A 13,603-nucleotide genomic window follows, 5' to 3' on the forward strand; every position below is an offset into this window, starting at 1 on the left:
GTTTTGATTTGCATTTCTCTAATGATTAATGATGTTGAGCATTCTTTCATGTGTCTGTAGGCCATCTGTATATCTTCTTTGGAGAAATGTCTATTTAGATCTTCTGCCCATTTTTGGATTGGGTTGTTCGTTTTTTTGTTATTGAGCTGCATGAGCTGCTTGTAAATCTTGGAGATTAATCCTTTGTCAGTTGCTTCATTTGCAAATATTTTCTCCCATTCTGAGGGTTGTCTTTTGGTCTTGTTTATGGTTTCCTTTGCTGTGCAAAAGCTTTTCAGTTTCATTAGGTCCCATTTGTTTATTTGTGTTCTTATTTCCATTTCTCTGGGAGCTGGGTCAAAAAGAATCTTGCTGTGATGTATGTCATAGAGTGTTCTGCCTATGTTTTCCTCTAAGAGTTTGATAGTGTCTGCCCTTACACTTAGGTCTTTAATCCATTTTGAGTTTATTTTTGTGCATGGTGTCAGGGAGTGTTCTAATTTCATACTTTTACATGTTCCTGTCCAATTTTCCCAGCACCACTTATTGAAGAGGCTGTCTTTTCTCCACTGTATATGCTTGCCTCCTTTATCAAAGATAAGTTGACCATATGTGTGTGGGTTTATCTCTGGGCTTTCTATCCTGTTCCATTGATCTATATTTCTGTTTTTGTGCCAATACCAAACTGTCTTGATTACTGAAGCTTTGTAATATAGTCTGAAGTCAGGGAGCCTGATTCCCCCAGCTCCATTTTTCGTTCTCAAGATTGCTTTGGCTATTCGGGGTCTTTTGTGTTTCCATACAAATTGTGAAATTTTTTGTTCTAGTTCTGTGAAAAATGCCAGTGGTAGTTTGATAGGGATTGCATTGAATCTGTAGATTGCTTTGGGTAGTAGAGACATTTTCACAATGTTGATTCTTCCAATCCAGGAACATGGTATATTCCTCCATCTATTTGTATCATCTTTAATTTCTTTCATCAGTGTCTTATAATTTTCTGCATACAGGTCTTTTGTCTCCTTAGGTAGGTTTATTCCTAGATATTTTATTCTTTTTGTTGCAATGGTAAATGGGAGTGTTTTCTTAATTTCACTTTCAGATTTTTCGTCATTAGTGTATAGAAATGCAAGAGATTTCTGTGCATTAATTTTGTATCCTGCTACTTTACCAAATTCATTGATTAGCTCTAGGAGTTTTCTGGTAGCATCTTTAGGATTCTCTATGTATAGTATCATGTCATCTGCAAATAGTGACAGCTTTACTTCTTCTTTTCCGATTTGGATTCCTTTTATTTCTTTGTCTTCTCTGATTGCTGTGGCTAGGACTTCCAGAACTATGTTGAATAATAGTGGTGAGAGTGGGCAACCTTGTCTTGTTCCTGATCTTAGTGGAAATGGTTTCAGTTTTTCACCATTGAGGACAATGTTGGCTGTGGGTTTGTCATATATGGCCTTTATTATGTTGAGGAAAGTTCCCTCTATGCCTACTTTCTGCAGGGCTTTTATCATAAATGGGTGTTGAATTTTGTCAAAAGCTTTCTCTGCATCGATTGAGATGATCATATGGTTTTTCTCCTTCAATTTGTTAATATGGTGTATAACATTGATTGATTTGCGTATATTGAAGAATCCTTGCATTCCTGGGATAAACCCCACTTGATCATGGTGTATGATCCTTTTAATGTGCTGTTGGATTCTGTTTGCTAGTATTTTGTTGAGGATTTTTGCATCTATGTTCATCAGTGATATTGGCCTGTAGTTTTCTTTCTTTGTGACATCTTTGTCTGGTTTTGGTATCAGGGTGATGGTGGCCTCGTAGAATGAGTTTGGGAGTGTTCCTCCCTCTGCAATATTTTGGAAGAGTTTGAGAAGGATAGGTGTTAGCTCTTCTCTAAATGTTTGATAGAATTCGCCTGTGAAGCCATCTGGTCCTGGGCTTTTGTTTGTTGGAAGGTTTTTAATCACAGTTTCAATTTCAGTGCTTGTGATTGGTCTGTTCATATTTTCTATTTCTTCCTGGTTCAGTCTCGGCAGTTTGTGCATTTCTAAGAATCTGTCCATTTCTTCCAGGTTGTCCATTTTATTGGCATAGAGTTGCTTGTAGTAATCTCTCATGATCTTTTGTATTTCTGCAGTGTCAGTGGTTACTTCTCCTTTTTCATTTCTAATTCTATTGATCTGAGTCTTCTCCCTTTTTCTCTTGATGAGTCTGGCTAATGGTTTATCAATTTTGTTTATCTTCTCAAAGAACCAGCTTTTAGTTTCATTGATTTTTGCTATTGTTTCCTTCATTTCTTTTTCATTTATTTCTGACCTGATCTTTATAATTTCTTTCCTTCTGCTGGCTTTGGGGTTTTTTTGTTCTTCTTTCTCTAATTGCTTTAGGTGCAAGGTTAGGTTGTTTATTCGAGATGTTTCCTGTTTCTTGAGGTAGGCTTGTATTGCTGTAAACTTCCCTCTTAGCACTGCTTTTGCTGTGTCCCATAGGTTTTGGGTCGTCGTGTCTCCATTGTCATTTGTTTCTAGGTATTTTTTGATTTCCCCTTTGATTTCTTCAGTAATCACTTCGTTATTAAGTAATGTATTGTGTAGCCTCCATGTGTTTGTATTTTTTACAGATCTTTTCCTGTAATTGATATCTAGTCTCATAGCGTTGTGGTCGGAAAAGATACTTGATACGATTTCAATTTTCTTAAATTTACCAAGGCTTGATTTGTGACCCAAGATATGATCTATCCTGGAGAATGTTCCATGAGCACTTGAGAAAAATGTGTATTCTGTTGTTTTTGGGTGGAATGTCCTATAAATATCAATTAAGTCCATATTGTTTAATGTATCATTTAAAGCTTGTGTTTCCTTATTTATTTTCATTTTGGATGATCTGTCCATTGGTGAAAGTGGGGTGTTAAAGTCCCCTACTATGATTGTGTTGCTGTCAATTTCCCCTTTCATGGCTGTTAGTATTTGCCTTATGTATTGAGGTGCTCCTATGTTGGGTGCATAAATATTTACAATTGTTATACCTTCCTCTTGGATCGATCCCTTGATCATTATATAGTGTCCTTCTTTGTCTCTTGTAATAGTCTTTATTTTAAAGTCTATTTTGTCTGATATGAGAATTGCTACTCCAGCTTTCTTTTGATTTCCATTTGCATGGAATATCTTTTTCCATCCCCTCACTTTCAGTCTGTATGTGTCCCTAGGTCTGAAGTGGGTCTCTTGTAGACAGCATATGTATGGGTCTTGTTTTTGTATCCATTCAGCCAGCCTGTGTCTTTTGGTGGGAGCATTTAATCCATTTACATTCAAGGTAATTATCGATATGTATGTTCCTATTCCCATTTTCTTAAATGTATTGGGTTTGTTATTGTAGGTGTTTTCCTTCTCTTGTGTTTCTTGCCTAGAGAATTTCCTTTAGCATTTGTTGTAAAGCTGGTTTGGTGGTGCTGAACTCTCTCAGCTTTTGCTTGTCTGTAAAGGTTTTAATTTCTCCATCGAATCTGAATGAGATCCTTGCTGGGTAGAGTAATCTTGGTTGTAGGTTTTTCTCCTTCATGACTTTAAGTATATCCTGCCACTCCCTTCTGGCTTGCAGAGTTTCTGCTGAGAGATCAGATGTTAACCTTATGGGGATTCCGTTGTGTGTTATTTGTTTTTTTTCCCTTGCTGCCTTTAATATGTTTTCCTTATATTTAATTTTTGACAGTTTGATTAATATGTGTCTTGGCATGTTCCTCCTTGAGTTTATCCTGTATGGGACTCTCTGTGCTTCCAGGACTTGATTAACTATTTCCTTTCCCATATTAGGGAAGTTTTCCACTATAATCTCTTCAAAAATTTTCTCAGTCCCTTTCTTTTTCTCTTCTTCTTCTGGTACCCCTATAATTCTAATGTTGGCACGTTTAATGTTGTCCCAGAGGTCCCTGAGACTGTCCTCAGTTCTTTTCATTCTTTTTTCTTTATCCTGCTCTGTAGTAGTTATTTCCACCATTTTATCTTCCAGGTCACTTATCCTTTCTTCTGCCTCAGTTATTCTACTATTGATCCCATCTAGAGTATTTTTAATTTCATTTATTGTGTTTTTCATCATTGCTTGGTTCCTCTTTAGTTCTTCTACATCCTTGTTAAATGTTTCTTGCATTTTGTCTATTCTATTTCCAAGATTTTGGATCATCCTTACTATCATTATTCTGAATTCTTTTTCAGGTAGACTACCTATTTCCTCTTCATTTGTTAAGTCCAGTGTGTTTTGAGCCTGCTCCTTCATCTGCTGTGTGTTTTTCTGTCGTCTCATTTTGCCTATCTTACTGTGTTTGGGGTCTCCTTTTCACAGGCTGCAGGTTCGTAGTTCCCGTTGTTTTTGGTATCTGTCCCCAGCGGCTAAGGTTGGTTCAGTGGGTTGTGTAGGCTTCCTGGTGGAGGGAACTAGTGCCTGAGTTCTGGTGGATGAGGCTAGATCTTGTCTTTCTGGTGGGCACGTCCACGTCTGGTGGTGTATTTTGGTGTGTCTGTGGCCTTATTATGATTTTAGGCAGCCTCTCTGCCAATGGATGGGGTTGTGTTCCTGTCTAGCTAGTTGTTTGGCATAGGATGTCCAGCACTGTAGCTTGCTGGTCGTTGAGTGAAGCTGGGTCTTGATGTTGAGATGGAGACCTCTGGGAGATTTTTGCCGTTTGGTATTACGTGGAGCTGGGAGGTCTCTTGTGGACCAGTGTTCCAAAGTTGGCTCTCCCACCTCAGAGGCACGGCCCTGATGCCTGGCTGGAGCACCAAGAGCCTTTCGTCCACACGGCTCAGAGTAAAAGGGAGAAAAAATAGAAAGAAAGAAAGAAAGAGGCTATAATATAGTGAAGTAAAATAAAGCTATTGTAAAGCAAAGCTATACAGACAAAATCTCACCCAGAAGCATATACATATACACTCACAAAAAAAAGGAAAAGGGGAAAAATTAATATCTCCTGCTCCCAGAGTCCCCCTCCTGAATTTGGGATGGTTCGTTGTCTATTCAGGTATTCAGCAGATGCAGGCACATCAAGTTGTTTGTGGAGCTTTAATCCGCTGCTTCTGAGGCTGCTGGGAGAGATTTCCCCTTCTCTTCCCTGTTCGCACAGCTCCTGGGGTTCAGCTTTGGATTTGGACCCGCCTCTGCGTGTAGGTCGCCTGAGGGCGTCTGTTCCCCGCCCAGACAGGACGGGGTTAAAGGAGCAGCTGCTTCGGGGGCTCTGGCTCACCCAGGCCGCGGGGAGGGAGCGGTACGGAGGAGGCGGGGCGAGCCTGCGGCGGCCGAGGCCGGCGTGACGTTGCACCAGCTCGAGGCGCGCAGTGCGTTCTCCCGGGGATGTTGTCCCCGGATCCCGGGACCCTGGCAGTGGCGGGCTGCACAGGCTCCCGGGAGGGGAGGTGTGGAGAGTGACCTGTGCTCACACACAGGCTTTTTGGAGGCGGCAGCAGCAGCCCCAGCGTCTCATGCCTGTCTCTGGGGTCCGCGCTGATCGCCGCGGCTTGCGCCCTTCTCTGGAGTTCGTTTAGGCGGCGCTCTGAATCCCCTCTCCTTGCGCGCAGCGAAACAAAGAGGCAAGAAAAAGTCTCTTGCCTCTTCGGCAGCTGCAGACCTTTTCCCGGTCTCCCTCCCGGCTAGCTGTGGTGCGCCAACCCCTTCAGGCTGTGTTCACGCCGCCAGCCCCAGTCCTCTCCCTGCGATCCGACCGAAGCCCGAGCCTCAGCTCCCAGCCCCGCCCACCCCGGCGGGGGAGCAGACAAGCCTCTCGGGCTGGTGAGCGCCGCTCGGCGCCGAGCCTCTGTGCGGGAGTCTCTCCGATTTTCCCTCTGCGCCCCTGTTGCTGTGGGATCCGCGCTGATAGCCGCGGCTCGCGCCCTTCTCTGGAGTTCGTTTAGGCGGCGCTCTGAATCCCCTCTCTTTGCCCGCCGCGAAACAAAGAGGCAAGAAAAAGTCTCTTGCCTCTTCGGCAGCTGCAGACTTTTTTCCGGACTTCTTCCGGGCTAGCTGTGGTGCGCTAACCCCTTCAGGCTGTGTTCACGCCGCCAGCCCCAGTCCTCTCCCTGCGATCCGACCGAAGCCCGAGCCTCAGCTCCCAGCCCCGCCCACCCCGGCGGGGGAGCAGACAAGCCTCTCGGGCTGGTGAGCGCCGCTCGGCGCCGAGCCTCTGTGCGGGAGTCTCTCCGATTTTCCCTCTGCGCCCCTGTTGCTGTGGGATCCGCGCTGATAGCCACGGCTCGCGCCCTTCTCTGGAGTTCGTTTAGGCGGCGCTCTGAATCCCCTCTCCTTGCCCGCCGCGAAACAAAGAGGCAAGAAAAAGTCTCTTGCCTCTTCGGCAGCTGCAGACTTTTTCCCCGGACTCCCTCCCGGCTAGCTGTGGTGCGCTAACCCCTTCAGGCTGTGTTCACGCTGCCAGCCCCAGTCCTCTCCCTGCGATCCGACCTCCGATGCCCGAGCCTCAGCTCCCAGCCCCGCCCGCCCCGGCGGCTAAGCAGACAAGCCTCTCGGGCTGGTGAGTGCTGCTCGGCGCCGAGCCTCTGTGCGGGAACCTCTCCGCTTTGCCCTCCGCACCTCTGTGGCTGCGCTCTCCTCCGTGGCTCTGAAGCTTCCCCCCTCCGCCCCCCGCAGTCTCCGCCCGCGAAGGGGCTCCTAGTGCGTGGAAACCTTTCCTCCTTCACGGCTCCCTCCCACTGGTGCAGGTGCCGTCCCTATTCTTTTGTCTCTGTTATTTCTTTTTTCTTTTGCCCTACCCAAGTACGGGGGGAGTTTCTTGCCTTTTTGGAGGTCGGACGTTTTCTGCCAGCGTTCAGTGGGTGTTCTGTAGGAGCAGTTCCACGTGTAGGTGTATTTCTACTGTATCTGTGGGAAGGAATGTGATCTCCGCGTCTTACTCTTCCGCCATCTTCTCTATCCCTCGGTGATTTTTAAACTTAAGATAGCAGCAATTATTTTGAGAGATACTATTCAATTTTTAAATGAGATAATCATTCAACTTCATTTTTACAAAACAGTGAGCCAAGCAGCATTTTACAATGTAAGATCAAATAAATATTATGATGTTTTAAGTCCATCTGACATTTGCTCATATACTATAATTTGGTTTTATGAACCAAATGTTACTCTTTAGATAATTTTTTTTAAATTTTTATGTATTTATTTATTTATTTTATTTTTGGCCGCGTTGGGTCTTCGTTGCTGCGCACGGGCTTTCTCTAGTTGCGGCGAGCAGGGGCTACTCTTGGTTGCGGCACGCGGGCTTCTCACTGCGGTGGCTTCTCTTGTTGTGGAGCATGGGCTCTAGGCGTGTGGACTTCAGTAGTTGTGGCACATGGGCTCTGGAGTGCAGGCTCAGTAGTTGTGGCGCACGGGCTTAGTTGCTCCGCGGCATTTGGGATCTTCCCGGACCAGGGCTCAAACCTGTGTCCCCTGCATTGGCAGGCGGATTCTTAACCACTGTGCCACCAGGGAAGTCCCTAGATAATTTTTAAAAATCAGTAAAATTGTTGATTAGGCTGAGAACATAGGAGAACTCCAGCATTATATATGCAGTGACACGAAAGCAAAACTTAATTTTTTTTTTAAAGTTAATTTTTTTAATAATCTCCCAAATAGTTTTTTCTTTTTTTAATTTATTTTATTATTTATTTATTTTTGGCTGTGTTGGGTCTTCGTTTCTGTGCGAGGTGTTCCTCCAGTTGTGGCAAGCGGGGGCCACTCTTCATCGCGGTGCACGGGCCTCTCACTGTCGTGGCCTCTCTTGTTGCAGAGCACAGGCTCCAGATGCGCAGGTTCAGTAGTTGTGGCTCACGGGCCTAGTTGCTCCGCGGCATGTGGGATCCTCCCAGACCAGGGCTCGAACCCGTGTCCTCTGCATTAGCAGGCAGATTCTCAACCACTGCGCCACCAGGGAAACCCAAAACTTAATATTTAAACTAAATTATTGCCATAATCCACATTGCAAAAATGTGTTAGTTCACTCTTTTGATATTCTGTGAATGCAAAATTCATTAAAAATTTGGGTAGTCTAGGTAAACTTTTACTATTTACTTGCCTACATAATATGTTGAATGAGAGCATTGTCACAATAGATTATCATCTATTTATTTTAACCAGTTTACTAATATCAGTGGAAATAATTTAACATGTATACCTCCTATTCCAGGTTGCTTCCATAAGACAGCATCTTGCATCCATATATGAAAAAGAAGAAGATTGGAGAAATGCAGCCCAAGTGTTGGTGGGAATTCCTTTGGAAACAGGACAAAAGTATAGTAAATAGTGGATATAAAACATGTATAATTGTTCACTTACTTTTTTCTTACATTCTGGTACAGGAAACAGATAATGAACAATTTAATAAATAAATAAGTAAAATTTGTACTATTTTAGAAGGTGATAAGTGCTATGGGGAAAAGGGGCAAAGTGGGGGACAGGATGTATTATTAAATAGGGTGATTAGAGTGGTAGGGTGGTCCTGATATCACCTTTTCAAACACTTGAAGGAGGTAACAGAGTAGCTATGAGCTGCCTGAGGGAAGAGTATCAGTAGATCCTCTTAGAGAGGATGGCTAGTGCAAAGGCCCTAAGACTGGAACATGCTTGGAGTGTTTTAAGAAGAGCAGGGAGACCACTGTGGGTGGAGTGAGCAAAGGGGAGTGTGATAGAGGGTGAGATCAGAGAGTACTGGGTACCAGATTACATGGGGTCTTGTAAGCCATTGTAAGGCCTTTGGCTTTTTTTCTAAGTAAAACAATGGGGAGCCACTGGAGGATTTTGTACAGAGGACTGGCATGATCTGATCATGTTAGATCATTCTAACTACTGGGTTGAGAATAAACTGTAGGCATGCAATGACAGAAGTAGGGACATTAGTGAAGAGGCTTATGAGCTACTGCAGGTGAGATGGAGATTGTGAGAAATGTTGGACCCTGGATGTGTTTTTAAGGTAAAGCTAGGGGTTTCTCGACAACTTGGATATGGAGTACAAGAAAAAGAGCCAAGATAAGTCCTGAGTTTTGGTCTGAATAACTGGGAAAATAAAGTTGCCATCTACTGAGTGGTGAAGAATAGGTTTTGGGGGAAGATCAAGAGTTCTGTTTTGGACATGTGATAACCAAGTGGAAATATCTAGTAGGGAGTTGAATATATTAGTCTGGAGTTTAGGAGAGAGGTCTGGGCTAGAGATGTACATTTTGGAGTCATTAATATATAAATGGAATTTAAAGCCTTTAGATTGGACGAGATCTCCAAGGGAGGGCATATAGGTAGAGAAGAGCACTGAGTACTGAGCACTCTGACATTAAGGGGTCAGGGGCAGGAGGAAGATACAGCAAGTGAGGATTGTCCATTGCGGTAAGAGGAAAACCAGAAGAATGTGGAGTGTGATATCTCAGAAGCCAAATGAGGAAAATGTATCAAGAAGGAGCAAGTGATCAACATGGTGTTGATGGTCAAATAAGATGAGGAGTTGAAGGTGAACCGTAAAAGGTAGTAACGTGAAGGTCATTGGTGACCTTGACAAAAGCTGTTTTGCTGAAATGGTGAGCGTGAAAGCCTGATTGGAGCTGTTTAAAAGAGAATGGGAAGAGAAGAATTGGAGATGGTGAGCATGGGCAGCTCTTTGGGGAAGTTTTCATAAAAGGGAGCAGAGAAGTAGGGTAGAAGATGACAGCAGAGGTTAGGTTGAGATTATTTTTTCTTTTACGATTCAGTGGAAAGCAAAAATTTGACATAGGGGAGTAGTGGAGAGGATTCTTGCAGGAGTAGACTAGAGGGGAAGGAATCCAGTGGAGGGATAGGCTTCAGGTAGGAGCATGGACAGTTCATTTGTGGCAGAGTTTCTCAGCCTGGGCACTCTTGGCATTTTAGATCGGATAATTCTTTGTCGTGGAGGCTGTCCTGTGTATTGCAGATGTTTAGCAGCATCAGCGGCCTCTACTCACTAGATGCCAATGACACCACTATGCCTAGTTGTGACAATCAAAAATGTCTGTAGACATTGCAGATTGTTCCCTGGTGGGCAGAATAGCCCCAGTGATCTATGGTAACAGCCAGGAACACAGGGTATATGGGTGCAGATATTAGTAATGTGGTGGTGGAGTTTGTGCAAGTACTCTTTTCTTTGATTGTTTCAATACTCTTTTTTTTTTTTAAATGAATAGTGTCTTTTCTTTTTCTTTTTTTAAAAATTTATTTATTTATTTATTTATGCCTGTGTTGGGTCTTCGTTTCTGTGCTAGGGCTTTCTCTAGTTGTGGCAAGCGGGGGCCACTCTTCATCGCGGTGCACGGGCCTCTCACTATCGTGGCCTCTCTTGTTGCGGAGCACAGGCTCCAGATGCGCAGGCTCAGTAATTGTGGCTCACGGGCCCAGTTGCTCCGCGGCATGTGGGATCTTCCCAGACCAGGGCTCGAACCCGTGTCCCCTGCATTGGCAGGCAGATTCTCAACCACTGCGCCACCAGGGAAGCCCCTGTTTCAATACTCTTAGTGAAGTTGGAATCAGAGTCATCAGCTGAAGTGTGGATGGGGGTGAGAGTTGTGAGGTTGAGGAGATATAAGAATATCAAAAAAAATTCTCTGGGAGAGTGGGACAGTGAATGGACTAGAAATGTACAGTGTACAGCATTAAGGCTCATTTAAAGGTTGTAGTCACTAAAACGAGATCAGTCAGATTGGTTGGGTGTTTTTCTTCATCAGAGTTCGGCTACGTGGTTGCTGGAAAGGAGTAGATGAACTATTACGTTTAACCAGCATTATGATTTTGCCCAACAAGTATGACAGCATGAGAGGGGCAAGGGAGATGAGTACACGTGCAATTCAGTGATGGAAATGATTGACCATAGGAATTAAGGCAGGTAAGGAGGAAGTGAGGCCTTTAAGGGGGAAAATACAGTAACAGTGTAGTAGGATCAGTGGTTTGGAGTCACAATGGGTTCAATGGATTGTTAGGTTTGAGATACTAGAGAAAATGAGATGGAAAAACAATTAGAAAAAATTAAGATGAAAGTTTGTAACTCTTATCCAGCCAGTCTTACCTTTGATATGTATTTTTAAAAATATTTATAGTTCTTTATGAAACATTCCTCCAAAGTATATTGTATAGAAGGATGAAAGGTGTGAAACTCTTGGTTGTATCATTAAACACACTTCCTCTTTCAGTTGGCAAGTATAAAAATACCAGCTGAATGACAAAAAATATTTTCAGTTACTTCTCTACTCTTTTACCAGGTGAATAAAGGATTCTTTTTTTGTCTTCATTAATATTTGTGATCATAAGTCAAACACTACTTCAGGCATCTTGCCTTTTGTGCATTTATGAAATTGTTAGACAGTGATGCCCCTTGAAAAAGCAACCAGTATATGAAAAAGCCTTCATTCATACATAGATGTTGAATTTTGTTTTCTAAGGCCTCTTGTTAATTTGGGTTTTTTCTTGGATAGTTTGAAAAGGCTGGAGGCTTTCTTTTTTTTTTTTTTTTAGAAGTTTTTTTTTTTTTTTTTATTAATTTTATGGCTGTGTTGGGTCTTCGTTTCTGTGCGAGGGCTTTCTCTAGTTGCGGCGAGCAGGGCCACTCTTAATCGCGGTGCGCGAGCCTCTCACTATCGCGGCCTCTCTTGTTGTGGAGCACAGGCTCCAGACGCGCAGGCTCAGTAATTGTGGCTCACGGGCCTAGTTGCTCCGCAGCATGTGGGATCCTCCCGGACCAGGGCTCGAACCCGTGTCCCCTGCATTGGCAGGCAGATTCTCAACCACTGCGCCACCAGGGAAGCCCTGGAGGCTTTCTTAATTGCTTTGGTTTCTCCCTAGCACAGAGCAAATGATTTATTTTCATTGGTAGTTGATGTAAATATAAAATAAATATTGTTGGGATTTCCCTGGTGGCGCAGTGGTTAAGAATCCGCCTGCCAATGCAGGGGACATGGGTTCGAGCCCTGATCTAGGAAAATCCCACACGCCACAGCTACTGAAGCCCGTGCGCCTAGAGCCCATGCTCCACAACAAGAGAGGCCACTGCAATGAGAAGCCCGCATACTGCAAGGAAGAGTGGCCCCCGCTCACTGCAACTAGAGAAACCCACTCGCAGCACCAAAGACCCAATGCAGCCAAAAATAAATAAATAAAATAAATTTAAAAACTTATAAAAAAAATAGATATTGTTCTTTGCAGTGGTGGTAATTATCATTTTGAGAGTACTATAACATTATCTGTGAGGATACCAAGAACTGAAAATTCAGTGGTTTTTCTAAACAAGTTAAAGTGATGTGGGTAAATTATTGAGAGCCTGTTTGTTTAAAAAATGATTCATTCTGATTATGAAAGTAATAGACGTAATAGATATCTTGGCATAAAATATGAAAATGCAAAAAATGTGGTGCTGTTTATTAGCAGTTTATGTAAATATGAGTTGTGAATGGAAATAATATAATAAAAAATAATAATATACGACTTATGAAAAATTTTGAATTGATGTAAAAATTTTTGAAGAATTAATTTCAAAGCTGGGCCAAGTCAGTTGTAAACTCTGTTCTTGCCAAATGGTGGCTCCACTTTTGCTGGTAAATAGAATTAATTTTTCTGTGAGGATTAATCTTGAATTATGTGAGTTTTGAATTATGTTGGGTCTTCAGTTATGCATTTCTTGCATAAAATGTGACTATTGGGGTAAAGAAGAAAAATGAAAACCACCTGTATTCTCAGAGATAATTGCTATTACTATCTTGATTACATGTATAGAAATACATTTGAATGATGTTTTATGTACTGTTTTATCCAATTTTTTCACTTAGCAAAAACTTATGTCTATTATCAGAAGTAATTATTATAATAACTGTATAGCATCTACCATCTTTATGTACCACAACTTAATTGATTACCACAAATACGATTATGGGTGATTTCCATTTTTTTTTTATTACGGATATTTATGAATAACTTTACAAATGAATATTCTGTACATATATATGTACGTACAACCATGATTTTTTTTTTAAGGATTTATTTTTTAGAGGTAAAATACAGTAGGTAAAGAGGATGTGCATTTTTAAAGGATTCAAAGGATGGTTGGAGAGCATACTGCCAAATTGTTTTCCAGGATGGTTGTACATGTTCATAGTTCCCCTGGTAGTATATGATATGTCCCTGAACTGTGCTTTTTTTGTTTTTGTTTTTTTTTAAGATCTTTGATTTGTGAGATTACCTGAGGATTAGAAGAAGCTAAAATAAAACATGAACAATGATAAAAATAATAAAAATTCAATAACTCTTATTCTGGAAATATGTTTTAGCTTGTCTATGTAATATACTGCAGTAAAAAGTATGATTCCCTTATATTAACAGAATATATATAAAGAAAAAATAACGTATTTCCTACCACCCCCCAAATTTTCTTGATGAAATATTTAGTCATTCTGTGTCTTTCTGTTACACCCTAGACAGTACAATGTAGATTATAAGCTGGAGACATACCTGAAGATTGCTAGGCTATATCTGGAGGATGATGATCCAGTCCAGGCAGAGGCTTACATAAATCGGGCATCATTGCTTCAGAATGAATCAACCAATGAACAGTTACAGATACATTATAAGGTAACAGATGAGCTAATTTGAAAAATTAATTTTGTATTGC

At 42.2% G+C, this 13,603-nt stretch overlaps 1 protein-coding gene across 2 annotated transcripts in view; it reads left to right on the forward strand.

Annotated features, from left to right (window-relative positions):
- Nucleotides 1–13,603, forward strand: part of COPS4 (COP9 signalosome subunit 4) — a 45,786-nt gene that overhangs the window by 12,061 nt on the left and 20,122 nt on the right. For both annotated transcript variants that reach the window (XM_007167941.3, XM_007167942.3), the window contains exons 4-5: nucleotides 8,138–8,241; nucleotides 13,410–13,563. In XM_007167941.3, coding sequence (XP_007168003.1) covers nucleotides 8,138–8,241; nucleotides 13,410–13,563 — 258 coding nt within the window. The remainder of the gene's footprint in view (nucleotides 1–8,137; nucleotides 8,242–13,409; nucleotides 13,564–13,603) is intronic.

The sequence above is a fragment of the Balaenoptera acutorostrata genome, chromosome 5 (assembly GCF_949987535.1).
Source record: "Balaenoptera acutorostrata chromosome 5, mBalAcu1.1, whole genome shotgun sequence".
In the NCBI taxonomy this organism is placed as follows: domain Eukaryota; kingdom Metazoa; phylum Chordata; class Mammalia; order Artiodactyla; family Balaenopteridae; genus Balaenoptera; species Balaenoptera acutorostrata.